This window comes from Entelurus aequoreus, linkage group LG03 (genome assembly GCF_033978785.1).
Source record: "Entelurus aequoreus isolate RoL-2023_Sb linkage group LG03, RoL_Eaeq_v1.1, whole genome shotgun sequence".
NCBI classification, from domain to species: Eukaryota; Metazoa; Chordata; class Actinopteri; order Syngnathiformes; family Syngnathidae; genus Entelurus; species Entelurus aequoreus.
Window position 1 is genome coordinate 34,038,534 of NC_084733.1, and position 13,844 is coordinate 34,052,377.

At 39.1% G+C, this 13,844-nt stretch overlaps 1 protein-coding gene across 5 annotated transcripts in view; it reads left to right on the top strand.

Moving 5' to 3' along the window:
• Positions 1 to 13,844, top strand: part of rock2a (rho-associated, coiled-coil containing protein kinase 2a) — a 109,556-nt gene that overhangs the window by 76,510 nt on the left and 19,202 nt on the right. For 4 of the 5 annotated variants that reach the window (XM_062041709.1, XM_062041712.1, XM_062041711.1 and 1 more), the window contains exons 6-12: positions 2,956 to 3,100; positions 3,188 to 3,326; positions 7,272 to 7,363; positions 9,437 to 9,596; positions 9,686 to 9,740; positions 13,539 to 13,627; positions 13,712 to 13,760. In XM_062041709.1, the coding sequence (XP_061897693.1) occupies positions 2,956 to 3,100; positions 3,188 to 3,326; positions 7,272 to 7,363; positions 9,437 to 9,596; positions 9,686 to 9,740; positions 13,539 to 13,627; positions 13,712 to 13,760 (729 nt within the window). Of the gene's footprint in view, positions 1 to 717; positions 826 to 2,954; positions 3,101 to 3,187; positions 3,327 to 7,271; positions 7,364 to 9,436; positions 9,597 to 9,685; positions 9,741 to 13,538; positions 13,628 to 13,711; positions 13,761 to 13,844 lie in introns of those variants that run through there. The other variant, XM_062041714.1, reaches the window with a different exon arrangement.

A 13,844-nucleotide genomic window follows, 5' to 3' on the forward strand; every position in this document is an offset into this window, starting at 1 on the left:
ATTTTCTCTGGAAAGCAAGCCAAGAATGGCCAATCTTGCAAGTTGAATCCAAAATCTCTGTTGATGATCCAGAGATCAAACCTGGCATCACAGTAAATGCCATTGTCAAAAGTCAGTTGAACCCAACTAACTATTTCATCCACTACTTCTCATCCTGGATGAGACTGGCTTTTAAAAGTAAAGACCGCACTCTTGCAACTGACTAGGAAAAGAAAATAAGTTAAAACTGCTGTGAGTAGTGTTGAAAATGATCCTGTCAAATTGAAGAAGAAGAAGTGGTGGAAGAAGAAGAAGAAGAAGTGGTGGAAGAAGAGGATGAAGTGGACAAAGGAAAAGACAAAGAAGGATACTGGAAAGACCAATAACCAAGATATGTCTCCTCCAAAAGACTGAAATTGAAGATTAATGAAGATTCAAGATTAATGAACTATAACTGCCAACATATTTTTATTTTGAAATTATGAAAAAAAAAAAAAAGGAACTGAGAAGAAGAATCGTGTAAAAGTGAATTTGAATGGCTCCCTTTCAAGTAATTGTTACAGTGTAAACAATTAGGTGCCGGTGTGTAGGAGCCATTTAAGGCATTTTTATTTTTGTGTTGGCATTACTTTCTTTTGTCACTAGGTGGCGGGCTTTTTGGGTTGAGCAGTGCAGGGGGGAAGGCATATGTAGGAGCACAGGTGAGCCAAACGAGGAAGGACTCAGGTGTGGGAGCTCAAACCGTTCTTACCAGCAGCAGACAACAGCAGCAGACAACAGCAAACCACAGCAGACAACAGCAACAGGCAGGAGAACATATAACACAATATCACTGCAATAATCCCTGCAAATTCGTTAATAAATATGCATAAACTGGATTTCCGACTGGACCTCACTTCATATACAATGTTTGCTACTGCGTAGGATCACTCCCTCAAACCTGTTGAGTAATGACAATAAATTGGAACATTTGAAGGTGAAGATTGCCATTACAGGTAGTATAAGAAGTGTAGCAGGCTCCACAAATGCCTGGACTCTCTTTGCACCTAAGTCCTTCCAGATTTCTGCCAGTTTACAGTCAATGCCTTCCGAATTCCCAGCCTTTAGTTGATCAATTGCATTCACAATTTCTTATTTTAAGATATCAGGACCGCGGCTATCTGCGTCAACATCCTCCTCCAACTCTTTGGGAAGACCGTCGGGCTTGTCTTCACTGGCGTACAACTCCTCTATGTATTCCTTCCATCTGTTGCTGATATCACTTGTGTCTGTCAATAGACGGCCATCTTTGCTGGGCACACAATCATGTTTCTTTTCTCCATGGTCTTCCTGGCAGAGCTCCTTAACCTTTGCGTATATCAGATTCGACCGGCCTATTCTTTCCAAGTCTTCTAGTTTATTATAGTTCTGTCGGTTTTATTAAATAATTTCTTGTACATCTCTCTGCCATGCTCAGTATTAGTGTTCTTCCATTTTCCTCTCTTTCATCTTGTCCAGAATCTGCTCAGTGACCCAAGACTTCTTCGCCTCTCTTTGTGCATACATACACGATTAATGCAACCATTGTTTGGTAATTAATCAAATGAGTTAACTCGTTATTTTTGATTGCCCTAATTATAACACAATAATATAAAGTAAATATATATTATTAAACATAGAATCACTAAAACATGCAGCTGAAAACAACTGGATAAGTTAAGACATTACTTACAATATAGTGTTTTAATTCATGAACGTGTGTCCCCTTAGGTCAGTGCTTCTCAAACATTTTCTGTTACGCCCCCTCTAGGAAGAAGAAAATATTTCGTGCCACTCCCACTTTCCACCGCGACTATAAATAGTATAAATTGTCTACAACATTGTTATAACTAAACGTCTTCATAACATTGTAAGCTTATTTATATTAAAGGAAACAACATACCGGTCTTTCCTTGGCTCCCACTTTGGTTACAGTGAAGCCAAGTGCTACATATCCTTCATCATATTCTGGTACAGCAAAAAAAGCGTGTTCCCCAATGTCTCCTATTTTTTTAAGAGACATTGCATAGTTTGCATTTTCCCATTATGTAATATTATTTTAGACAAAAAGATCAAAGAACATAAACAAATATTAAACATTGACTGTACTTAGAGATAGATTGATTTGAAGTTAAGTAAAAGAATTTGAGCATTAAAAGTAAAAACTACACTACCGTTCAAAAGTTTGGGGTCACATTGAAATGTCCTTATTTTTTAAGGAAAAGCACTGTACTTTTCAATGAAGATAACTTTAAACTAGTCTTAACTTTAAAGAAATACACTCTATACATTGCTAATGTGGTAAATGACTATTCTAGCTGCAAATGTCTGGTTTTTGGTGCAATATCTACATAGGTGTATATAGGCCCATTTCCAGCAACTATCACTCCAGTGTTCTAATGGTACAATGTGTTTGCTCATTGGCTCAGAAGGCTAATTGATGATTATAAAACCCTTGTGCAATCATGTTCACACATCTGAAAACAGTTTAGCTCGTTACAGAAGCTACAAAACTGACCTTCCTTTGAGCAGATTGAGTTTCTGGAGCATCACATTTGTGGGGTCAATTAAATGCTCAAATTGGCCGGAAAAAGAGAACTTTCATCTGAAACTCGACAGTCTATTCTTGTTCTTAGAAATGAAGGCTATTCCACAAAATTGTTTGGGTGACCCCAAACTTTTGAACGGTAGTGTATATTAATTAGTTACTGATTTATGACACTTGCTAAACGAGTCCCTTTTGAATCCTAGGAATAAGTGCGTATCGTGAATCTTAAGCTTACACAAGGCTTAAGCAAGTTTTGTGTGACTTTACAAGGATATTTTTCACCACTAAATTTGGTTACATTTGGGTGGGGTGTCATTGTTTATTACTGTTAATGTTTATTACAGTTAGCAAAAAGGAGTTTTAGAAAGAAAAAAAACCTTTTGAGATTATTACCTGGATTTGTCTTGCAGACCGGTATGGTGCACTGTGACACAGCTGTTGGAACGCCGGACTACATTTCTCCTGAAGTGTTAAAATCCCAAGGAGGCGATGGCTATTATGGGAGAGAATGTGACTGGTGGTCTGTTGGGGTCTTCATCTTTGAAATGCTTGTTGGTCAGTACAGAAATCTCAAAATGTTTGCACAGTGTAAATATATTTTCTTCAACAGAATTATTAATAAGCTGCTGTGCTCGCTCTCAGGTGACACACCTTTTTATGCCGACTCTCTGGTGGGAACCTACAGTAAGATCATGGACCATAAAAACTCCCTAAACTTCCCTGATGATGTAGAGATCTCCAAAGATGCCAAGAATATAATCTGTGCCTTCTTGACTGACAGGTATGAACATGGGTAATGCTTCCATTTTGTCTGTTCCCGCCTGCTGCTAAGTTTTACTCTGACCGTATGTCTAAATTGTTACTTGAGTACAGTAATGCATTGAATAACACCAGCACAGACAAATCTGTTCAGGCTTTTCTTAGTGGAATTTGCATGTGTTGTTTGTAATGGCTCTGCCTTGATACTCTGGTTTCCTCCCTTAATAAAAAAAAAACATGTTCAGGTCAGGTATTTTAGGTATGTTAATTAAATAATGGCTAAATGGGTCTTAGGTTTGAATTGTTGCCTGACTTGATGTGTGATATATTGGTCGTCAAGCCAAGGTTTATCAGCTGGGATAGGCTCCATATTCCCAAGAACCCTGAAGTAGATGTGTGGTAGTACGCATACTTGCCAACCCTCCCGAATTTTCCGGGAGACTCCCGAATTTCAGTGCCTCTCCCGAAAATCTCCTGGGACAACCATTCTCCCGAATTTCTCACGATTTCCAGCCGGACAACTATATTGGGGGCGTGCCTTAAAGGCACTGCCTTTAGCGTCGTCTCTCACCTGAAAAGGAGACTATTATATATGTCTCCGTTATCCATAGGTTTATCTATAACCCATAAAGTAGGCAGGCACGGAGCTATTTCTCAGCGGGTGTTTATACCAGCCGGCACGTTAATACACTGACACGCAACATCCGGATTCCCATCATGCATTGCTTCAAAACTACGGCAAGTAGTAATGTCCAAAATTTCCAGCCGGACAAACAATATTGGGGGCGTGCCTTAAAGGCACTGCCTTTAGCATCCTCTCACCTGAAAAGGAGACTATTATACTGTATATGTCTCCGTTATCCATAGGTCTATCTACAAATGTTTATATAACCCATAACACGGTGGCCGAATGGATATAGTCACTCATGAACGGTCAGAGAAGCACAAGGCGGCGGCAACGCAGTATTATGGGCCACCTTGCAAGCATCATCCCGCTCTCATTTGCGGATGTTTTCAACAAATCCGTGAAGGATCTGTTCCCGGATTCATAGATCGCTCGCCAGGACTCAAATGGCAGAACAAAAGCTACTCAAATAGTGAAAGGTAAGTGTTTTTTTTTTTTTAAGTAAGCAGCAAGTACAGTACAGTTATTAGAACAACAGTGTTTTCATTACTGTGTACTGTACTATATATATATATTAGGGGTGTGGGAAAAAATAGATTCAAATTCGAATCGCGATTCTCACGTTGTGCGATTCAGAATCTATTCTCATTTTAAAAAAAAATATATATATATTTTTTTTATTATTAAAATGTTTTTTTTGTTTTTTTTTAAATTAATCAATCCAACAAAACAATACACAGCAATACCATAACAATGCAATCCAATTCCAAAACCAAACCCGACCCAGCAACACTCAGAACTGCAATAAACAGAGCAATTGAGAGGAGACACAAACACAACACAGAACAAACCAAAAGTAGTGAAACAAAAATGAATATTATCAACAACAGTATCAATATCAGTTACAATTTCAACATAGCAGTGATTAAAAATCCCTCATTGACATTATCATTAGACATTTATAAAAAAAAAAAAAAAAAGAACAATAGTGTCACAGTGGCTTACACTTGCATCGTATCTCATAAGCTTGACAACACACTGTGTCCAATATTTTCACAAAGATAAAATAAGTAATATTTTTGGTTCATTTAATAGTTAAAACAAATTTACATTATTGCAATCAGTTGATAAAACATTGTCATTTACAATTATAAAAGCTTTTTACAAAAATCTACTACCCGGTACTCTGCTTGCATGTCAGCAGACTGGGGTAGATCCTGCTGAAATCCTATGTATTGAATAAGTAGATAATCGTTTTGAGTCGGGAAAAAATTGTTGTTGAATCGAGAATCGTGTTGAATTGAAAAAAAAAATCGGTTTTGAATCGAATCGTGACCCCAAGAATCGATATTGAATCGAACCGTGGGACACCGAAAGATTCACAGCCCTAATATACACTGCTCAAAAAAATTAAAGGAACAGTTTTTTATCAGGGTATGGCATGAATTAAATTGCACTTTTCTGATAAGGTTTTGGTCAGGTACGTGGCAGAGGGGGTTGTTAATCGGTTTCAGCTGCATTGGTGTTGGTGGAATTAACAACAGGTGCACTAGAGGGGCAACAACGAGATGGCCCCCAAAACAGGACTGGTTTTGCAGGTGGAGGCCATTTCAACTTCCTCCCTCTTGATCTTTTTTAACTGTTTTTCCACAAGTGTTGGCTTTAGCTAGAGTCATTATCACGACTGGGAGCATGAGGCGATTTCTTAACCCTCCTGAAGTTGCGCAGATTGTCCTACTTCTCCAGGATGGCACATCCAAGCGTGCTGTTGCAAGAAGATTTGATGTGTCTCCCAGTACAATTTCCAGAGCATGGAGGAGATTCCAGGAGACAGGCAATTACTCTAGGAGAGCTGGACAGGGCCGTAGACGGTCCTCATCCCATCAGCAGGACCGATATCTGCTGCTTTGTGCAAGGAGGAACAGGTTGAGCACTGGCAGAGCCCTACAGAATGACCTCCAGCAGGCTACTGGTGTGAATGTCTCTGCCCAAACAGTCAGAAACAGACTTCACGAGGGTGGCCTCAGGGCACGACGTCCTGTAGTGTGCCCTGAGCTCACTGCTCAGAACCGTGGAGCTCCATTGGCATTTGCCATAGAACACCAGAATTGGCAAGTCCGCCACTGGCGCCCTGTGTTTTTCACAGATGAGAGCAGGTTTACCCTGAGCACCTGTGATAGACGTGAAAGGGTCTGGAAAAGCCAAGGAGAGCGCTATGCTGCCTGCAACATCATTCAGCATGACCCGTTCGGTGGTGGGTCAGTGATGGTCTGGGGAGGCATTTCCATGGAGGGACGAACAGACCTCTACAGGCTAGAGAACGGCAGTCTGACTGCCATTAGGTATCGGGATGAAATCATTGCACTCATGGTCAGACCCTACGCTGGTGCAGTAGGTCCTGGGTTCCTCCTGGTCCACGACAATGCTCGGCCTCATATGGCAAGAGTATGCAGACAGTATCTGAAGGATGAAGGAATTGACAAAATTGAATGGCCCTCACGATCACCTTATCTAAACCCGATAGAACACCTCTGGGACATAATGTTTCGGTCCATCAGACGCCCCCAGGTTGCTCCTCAGACTTTACAGGAGCTCACTGATGCCCTTAGACAGATCTGGGAGGACATCCCACAAGACACCATCCGTCGTCTCATTAGGAGCATGCCGCGACGTTGTCAAGCATGTATAAAAGTATGTGGGGGCCACACAAGATATTGAAAATAATTTTGAGTTGCAGAAATTGAATTTAGGCAAAATGGACGAGCCTGCTACATCATTTTTTCACTTTGATTTTTGGGGTGTCTATATACTGAGCCCTCTGTAGGCTGAAGACTTTTATTCCCATCAAAAGACGTGGCATCCTTTTGTTCCTGAGACATTAAACTGTCCATATCAGTATAGATATCCGACATTTTTTTTTTCACCATTGAAATCGGATGTGTTTTTAAAGTGTTCCTTTAATTTTTTTGAGCAGTGTACATATATATATATATATATATATATATATAAGAAATACTTTAATTTCAGTGAATTCTATTTATAAATATACTCCTCCCCCCTTAACTCCGGCCGCGCCCACCCCCCCAATCTCCCGAATTCTGAGGTCTCAAGGTTGGCAAGTATGGTAGTACGTTGATCAATGGGTGAATGGTAATTTGTGGCGGTTTTTGTGGCGCACTGACAAATCTTGCACTCTCACCAAAATTGTTGGTAGCATGATTTGTAAGAGGTACCTCAACTTCACATTATATATTTTTTTGAAACGGCAGAAGTGTACTTAATGTGAAGCTCGGACTACTTTAATCATAGTCATACTGTATGGTCTCTCTTCTTTGTGGTTAGGGAGGTGCGATTGGGCCGGAATGGTGTGGACGAGATCAAGCGACACCCTTTTTTCAGGAACGACCAATGGACCTTTGACACCATCAGAGAGAGTTAGTATCAACTAAAAAAGCAGTATTACAGCAAACAATAACATCTTTGCTAAAAAAACAGTGATTTTCTCTCAAACAACTATGTTGTTTTATATAATTAGTAGTGCTGTCAAATGATAATTTATTTAGAGCAATCGATCAATCAATCAAACTTTATTTACAGTATATATCACTTTTTATGCAATTTGCAACACAAAGGGCCTGATCTACAAAAGGCCCTTTGCATTTACCAAAACATGTGTAAATTTGATAGCACAGGAAAGCTAATCTACTATGATTGTGCGCATAGGATTGCATCTCTTAAAAAAAAAAAGGCTGTTTTCATTAATATGCAGAACATATGCTGATCATCATAACCACCACAATACTTGGACGATGATATGCCAATATATTCACTCACCACGCGTGATGTGATTTATCAAGGTGTAAAGCTCTTTGGAAGCTATTTTGTGTCTTTATTTAGTATGTCTAAAAAGTATGTAAAAACTGACACAATTAAGCGCACGGCTGTGAGATTGGTGATCGCGCAGCAAAGACAGACGATGGACAGCTAATCCTTTGTCTTACATGTGTGTGCCAACATACAGTATATAGACCGTCAGAAATAAAAAATATTACACATATCGTCTATTCAGCAATATAATTGTATAACGTTAGCCGCTGGATCACTTAAGGGGCTGATTAAAACAGATGACATTGATGCGTTCTGGTGTCTGCTGGTGTTTTGTTTTTTTAAATGCTATTTGTTTTTTCATTTAGGAAATATATTTTATATCCTCTAAGAAAAAACAACTTTCAATTTTGTATCTATTTTTTTGCGGTTGGATCATGGATGGATGGATGGATCATTCCAGACGCATGAATGCACTGCTGTTGAGATGGTGCACTGTCAGCTCGCTGAAAATAGTTTCTGTTGTCTAGATTAAAATTCTAATTGCATATTATAAATGTATGGTGTTGGTTCAACAACATTGCACACAGGTTGGAGAGCACATAGCATGAATGTGGAGGGCACATAATGCCAGTAGTATACGCAAAAACCTTATTTAAATAAGACTGTCCGCACTACTTTTAAATTACATACGTGGTTTTAGTCCACTAATAGTAGCAGTACACAAAATCTTATATTTGCACATGCTGTTAAGCGTGTGGTTTTTGGGTCTTTGTAGATCAGGCCCAAAACGCACACATGCACGCACGCACACACACAGCACTAATATGGACAATAACAAAACATGGCATCACACTGAGGATTGAGGAAGTGGTGTGGACGGCACCTTTGAAGCATCTACACTGAAGAATAACTAAAAATTAACGTAATCTGAAAATATGATAAAAAAATATTTTCACATATATGTAAAAATAAAGTATAAACGGTACATTAGTAAATTTAATACAATAACAATAGCAAGACATGAAACAGAAAATAACAGAATAAAAATGAACAACTTAAGAAGAATTTAAAATGATAATTAAAAAGGTGTGCCTTTAAACTTTTTTTTTTATAAATATCAACATCCTCTGCAGACCTGAGGCTGACCTGTTTCACACTTTGGAATTTGAATTCATAGATGTTAATTGCTTGCATAATTTAAATTAACTAGAAAAAATACTATATTTTTTTATTGTATTGTCAAAATATCATTCACAAACATTTTTTTGTTATTTATTTGTTCAAAACTTGATAACAGTATAGTATGACATGCACATTTTGAACCATTTTGTGATTGTATTGCAAATAACAAGGTGCAGATGTACACCAAAAGATAGTGTACTAAACACAACCATCATCTTTACACTGGCGTATGCAGTGTCCGCTGTCAAGGTAAAACAGCATGTGCGGTCAAAATAAATTGCGTGATTAATCTGCGTTTGTACATGATGATGAAATAGAAATGTTTGTGATTCATCGCATGCGTTATCTTTGATGATAAATCTGTGTTTGTACATGATTATGCAATAGATTTTTTTGTGATTTATCGCATGAGTTAACTTTGACAGCCCTAATAATTAGATAAACCTCAACTCCATAGTTTCCAGCACAAGACCAAGTTATTTTTATTTTCTTCTTAGCGGTTGCACCTGTGGTTCCTGAACTTAGCAGTGACATAGACACCAGTAATTTTGATGAGATTGAAGAAGACAAAGGTGATGTAGAGACGTTCCCTACACCCAAGGCTTTTGTTGGAAATCAGCTGCCTTTTGTTGGTTTCACTTACTTCAAAGAAGACCAGTAAGTCTTGAGATTGTCACTTTTGGGACTGTATGATCAATGCAGATTTTGATATACATGTATTGCATTTTTCTGCTTTCTTTTTTCAGGTTATTAAGTGCTTCCAACAACTCCTCAGTTATTAATGACAATTCTAAGATAGAGGTAGGTAAATTCACCTTAACATGTCTTTACTTTTATGCACGTCAGATAGGTTTCCTGCGGTACAAAAATATTCTAGAACAATTGCTCTGATGGTGCGGTACATCTGTTCAAGCGTGAACAGTGTTTCCCATAAACTGCCAAGATACCTGTGGCGGTGGGGGCGTGGCTATGGGCGTGGTCATCATGACATCATTGGGTAATTTGCATAATTTACTACAATGATATGATTTTCTCTAAAAAGGCTCAAAAAATGTATACTTACTAATTAATAATAACAGTTTTGTTTTAAACGTCCATCCATCCATCCATCTATCCATTTTACAATATAATTACAACACTTTATGTACATATTTATATACAGATTTGAACAATAAGTTATTCACTGAAATATATTTATTAATTGTGGTTCTTACAAAAAATACATCTTATAAAAATATAAAAGCTATTATGTCTCTTAAAGCTCTGCCCCTTTAATTAGTGCATACTAAATAATTTAACTTTAGCCTACTACTACAACCATATTATTTACCAGCAACATAAAGTGAAACAGAGGCAGAGGTGTCCTGCCACAGTCAGTAACAAATAAACAGAAAACAGTAGTGGTGTTAGATAGACACAAAGCTTCATCAAACATCTGATCCTCTGAACAAAGAGCTCCAAAAATCTTGATCCTACATCTACATCAACTATATGATTTGCCTGAGAAGCTGGACAAAAAAAAATTAAAACATTTTTTTGTGGCGGCTTTAATTCTTTCGTGGCGGGCCGCCACAAATTAATGAATGTGTGGGAAACACTGCGTGAAAGCAATCAATCAAACCCTGGTGTTAATGAAACAAAACAGACTTAGACCACAGAGGCTGACCCTGTTTTCCACTGTAAGCCTGTCGGCTGCGGTGCATGATCGCCACCAAACGTCACCGCCGTCCGTCATCCATATTACACTGCGCAGCAAAATAGCTCAAGACTTATATGAGATCTCATGAATCTATGCATAATCATGTGGTAAAGTAAACACTGAAGTTAACACCACGGAGCATCTCGAGCTTCGCCGTCCGTTCATCAATACCAATAGGCGAGCGCGTCGGTGATGGCGTTGACTTGATTTGACTCGTGAAAAAGGTGACAGTTTTGCCTTGTAGAACGACAACTTATTTATTAAGCAAACAACAACACAACAGTAACATCATCCTTGGCAAGCATTGTAGACACACACAGCTCCCACAAACCACGCCCCCGCTTCCACGCCTCCGTATCAGCTGCCATTTGACACAGGACCCCATACATATACGCACGTAATTGCCCAGGATATGTGGAAGAGGGGTTAGTCCTTGTGCCTCACAATTAGATGGTCCTGGGTTTGATTCCCGGGATCGGGATCTTTCTGTGTGGAGTTTGCATGTTCTCCCCGTGACTGTGTGGGTTCCCTCCGGGTCTTCAGGCTTCCTCCCACCACCAAAGACATGCACCTGGGGATAGGTTGTTTGGCAACACTAAATTGGCCCTTGTCTGTGAATGTGAGTGGGAATGTTGTCTGTCTATCTGAGTTGGCCCTGCGATGAGGGTGTACCCTCGCGACCCCGAGAGGGACAAGCGGTAGAAAATGGATGGATGAATGGATGATTCTTTAAGTTTGGACCTCAAGAATCAACATTCGGGTCAACAAGGTAAAATTACGTCTGAAAACCTTTGACAAGTTGACTTCATGTCCGTCCCCGCCCATTAGGACGTTTCAAAGTGTAAAATACGATCCGCCTTGAAGATTAACTATTTTATTTTGAAAGTTCATCCATCCATCCATTTTCTACTGCTTGTCCCTCTCTGGGTCGCGGGAGGTGCTGGAGCCTATTACAGCTGCATTCGGGCGACAGACGGGGTATACCCTGGACAAGTCGCCACCTCATCGCAGGGCCAACACAGATAGACAACATTCACAAGCACATTCACAGTTAACCAGACAATTTATTTATTGTTTGTGCATATTTTAGCTGAATTGATTTGCTGTGTTGAGGCGACTGGCAAAAATAGAAGCTCTGCGTATATTTAGCGCATGAATCCGGAACGGCAACGCCATGGCCGTGCCGTACCGCAGGCCGTGGAAACAGACACATTGACTTGAACAAAAACGGAAAGAGTCTGCCGCCATGGCGATTACGCACCGCAGCGTCTCCTGTGGAAATCAGCACTTTTAAAATCAGTCCCTCGAGGAATTCTCTTTTTTTTTTTTTTTTTGCTGTCTAAAATGCCTGAATTTGTTGCAATAATAGTAATAATAGTAATATTTCATTATAATTTTAGAAAGAAGCCCCAACCAAGGCTTCCTAATTGTCCGCTATGTGCTCTCTCTTCCACAAGTTGCAGAAATTCTCTGTGTATACTTATTGCTTGAAAAGTGTTAGTCCTTCTTAAACATTAATTTATGTTCTAACACATGAACCCCCACACGTTTAAAACATTTTAAGTATTGAGCGCGATCTATAGCGGTAATTTTTGTTGGGAAATGAGAGGTGATTAGAGATTATCATCAAATCCGTCTTTGCCAGGTAAGCATTGCAAATGAAATTCTGCTCTTAATTGCCTTACCCTGGATAAATAAAGGCTAAATTAATAAATAAATTAATGTTAACTAGGAAGTAAATGTTTTTATGCTATATTGCCCAGAGGGCTTGGCGCCATAGACTGGAACCGAAAGTCGGTCTGATCTACGTGGGAGGATGACGATTGTGCCATTTAAGCAGAGAGTTTATATATTGTTAAATGTTGCTGTTGCTGCTTTGTCAACACAAGAAGCAAACATACATTTTGATAAGACAGTTGACGTCCGCGTTTGAGCGCTGCTCAGAGACCTAATCGATTGATGAAAATGTCGCTGATTGGCAAAATGTGCGAGGAAGTTGCGGGCTTTGGACAAAGTTGTGACACATAATCGCAGGGATTGGTAGAATGTGTTTGAATTGAAGGGATCACAAATTCCTGGAGGGACTGTGAAGTACTGTACATTTAGGAGATCTTTATGAAATATAAAAATACCATACAAAACATTAATCCATGTAACTCTGTAAACAGCAATATTATTTTGAAATAGGTCTTTTTGACATTTCACACCCCACAAATGTGGTCTAATTAGGTTGGAATTTTTTATATGCTTTTTACTGGGAAACTTTTAAGTGATAAAATGCCTCGGATTGCATGTGCTGGGGCGTACCTTCAATAGGTCCTATGTCCTTGTGAATGCTTAGGAACGCTTCAGGGTCCCCATCAGGTGTCAGTAGAAAATAGTTTGTGATTCTCTGTGCATAGCGCTATCCAGAAAAGCGGGAAATAACGGAATGGACTAAAATGTCAGTCTGAGTGAGGACCAAAATGTGGCCAGAATCTCAAAAAGAGTACCAAATACAAAGCGTATCCTTAACTGTACTAAAACCTCTCCTTCATGGGCAGTAAAGGTTGCAGGACTTAAAAATAGGCCAGAAGTGTCCAAAGTGAAGCCTAGGGGCCATTTGTAACCCTCAGCTATATTTTCAACATTCTCGAAATACTATTACTAAAAAAAAACACATAAAAATATCAAAATGGCTTCCGCATCCTTTGATTTTCAGTCTGCGCCCCTCAGTGGAAAAAGTTTGGACATTTCTGCAATAGACTCATTTCTACGCCTTGCTTTAGTCATTTTACATTGTGTAAATTAGGGATTACTGTACTGTGTATCAATTACTTTTAATGTACATAGTGTCACCATTGTCATTTAGTCATGTGTATTAGGATGATGTGGAATTAGTTCTGCTTTCCTCTTTGCAGTCTGCAGCACTGCAGAAAAAGCTTCACCATTTTGAAGTGCAGCTGAATAATGAAAAGCAAGCCAAAGATGATCTAGAGCACAAATTCAGGTGCAATACACAACACACAGTATCAATGATTAGATGTAAGGTTTTCACCTTAATCTTTCAAATTCTTTAACTTTATCTCTGCAGAGCTGCCACCAGTCGTCTGGACAAAATCTCCAAGGAACTTGAAGAAGAGGTAGACCAATACTTGTTTCAAAAAACCTTTTGAATAGACAGATTTTACTTGAATATTTTTGCCCAATAGTTTGCTGTGACTACA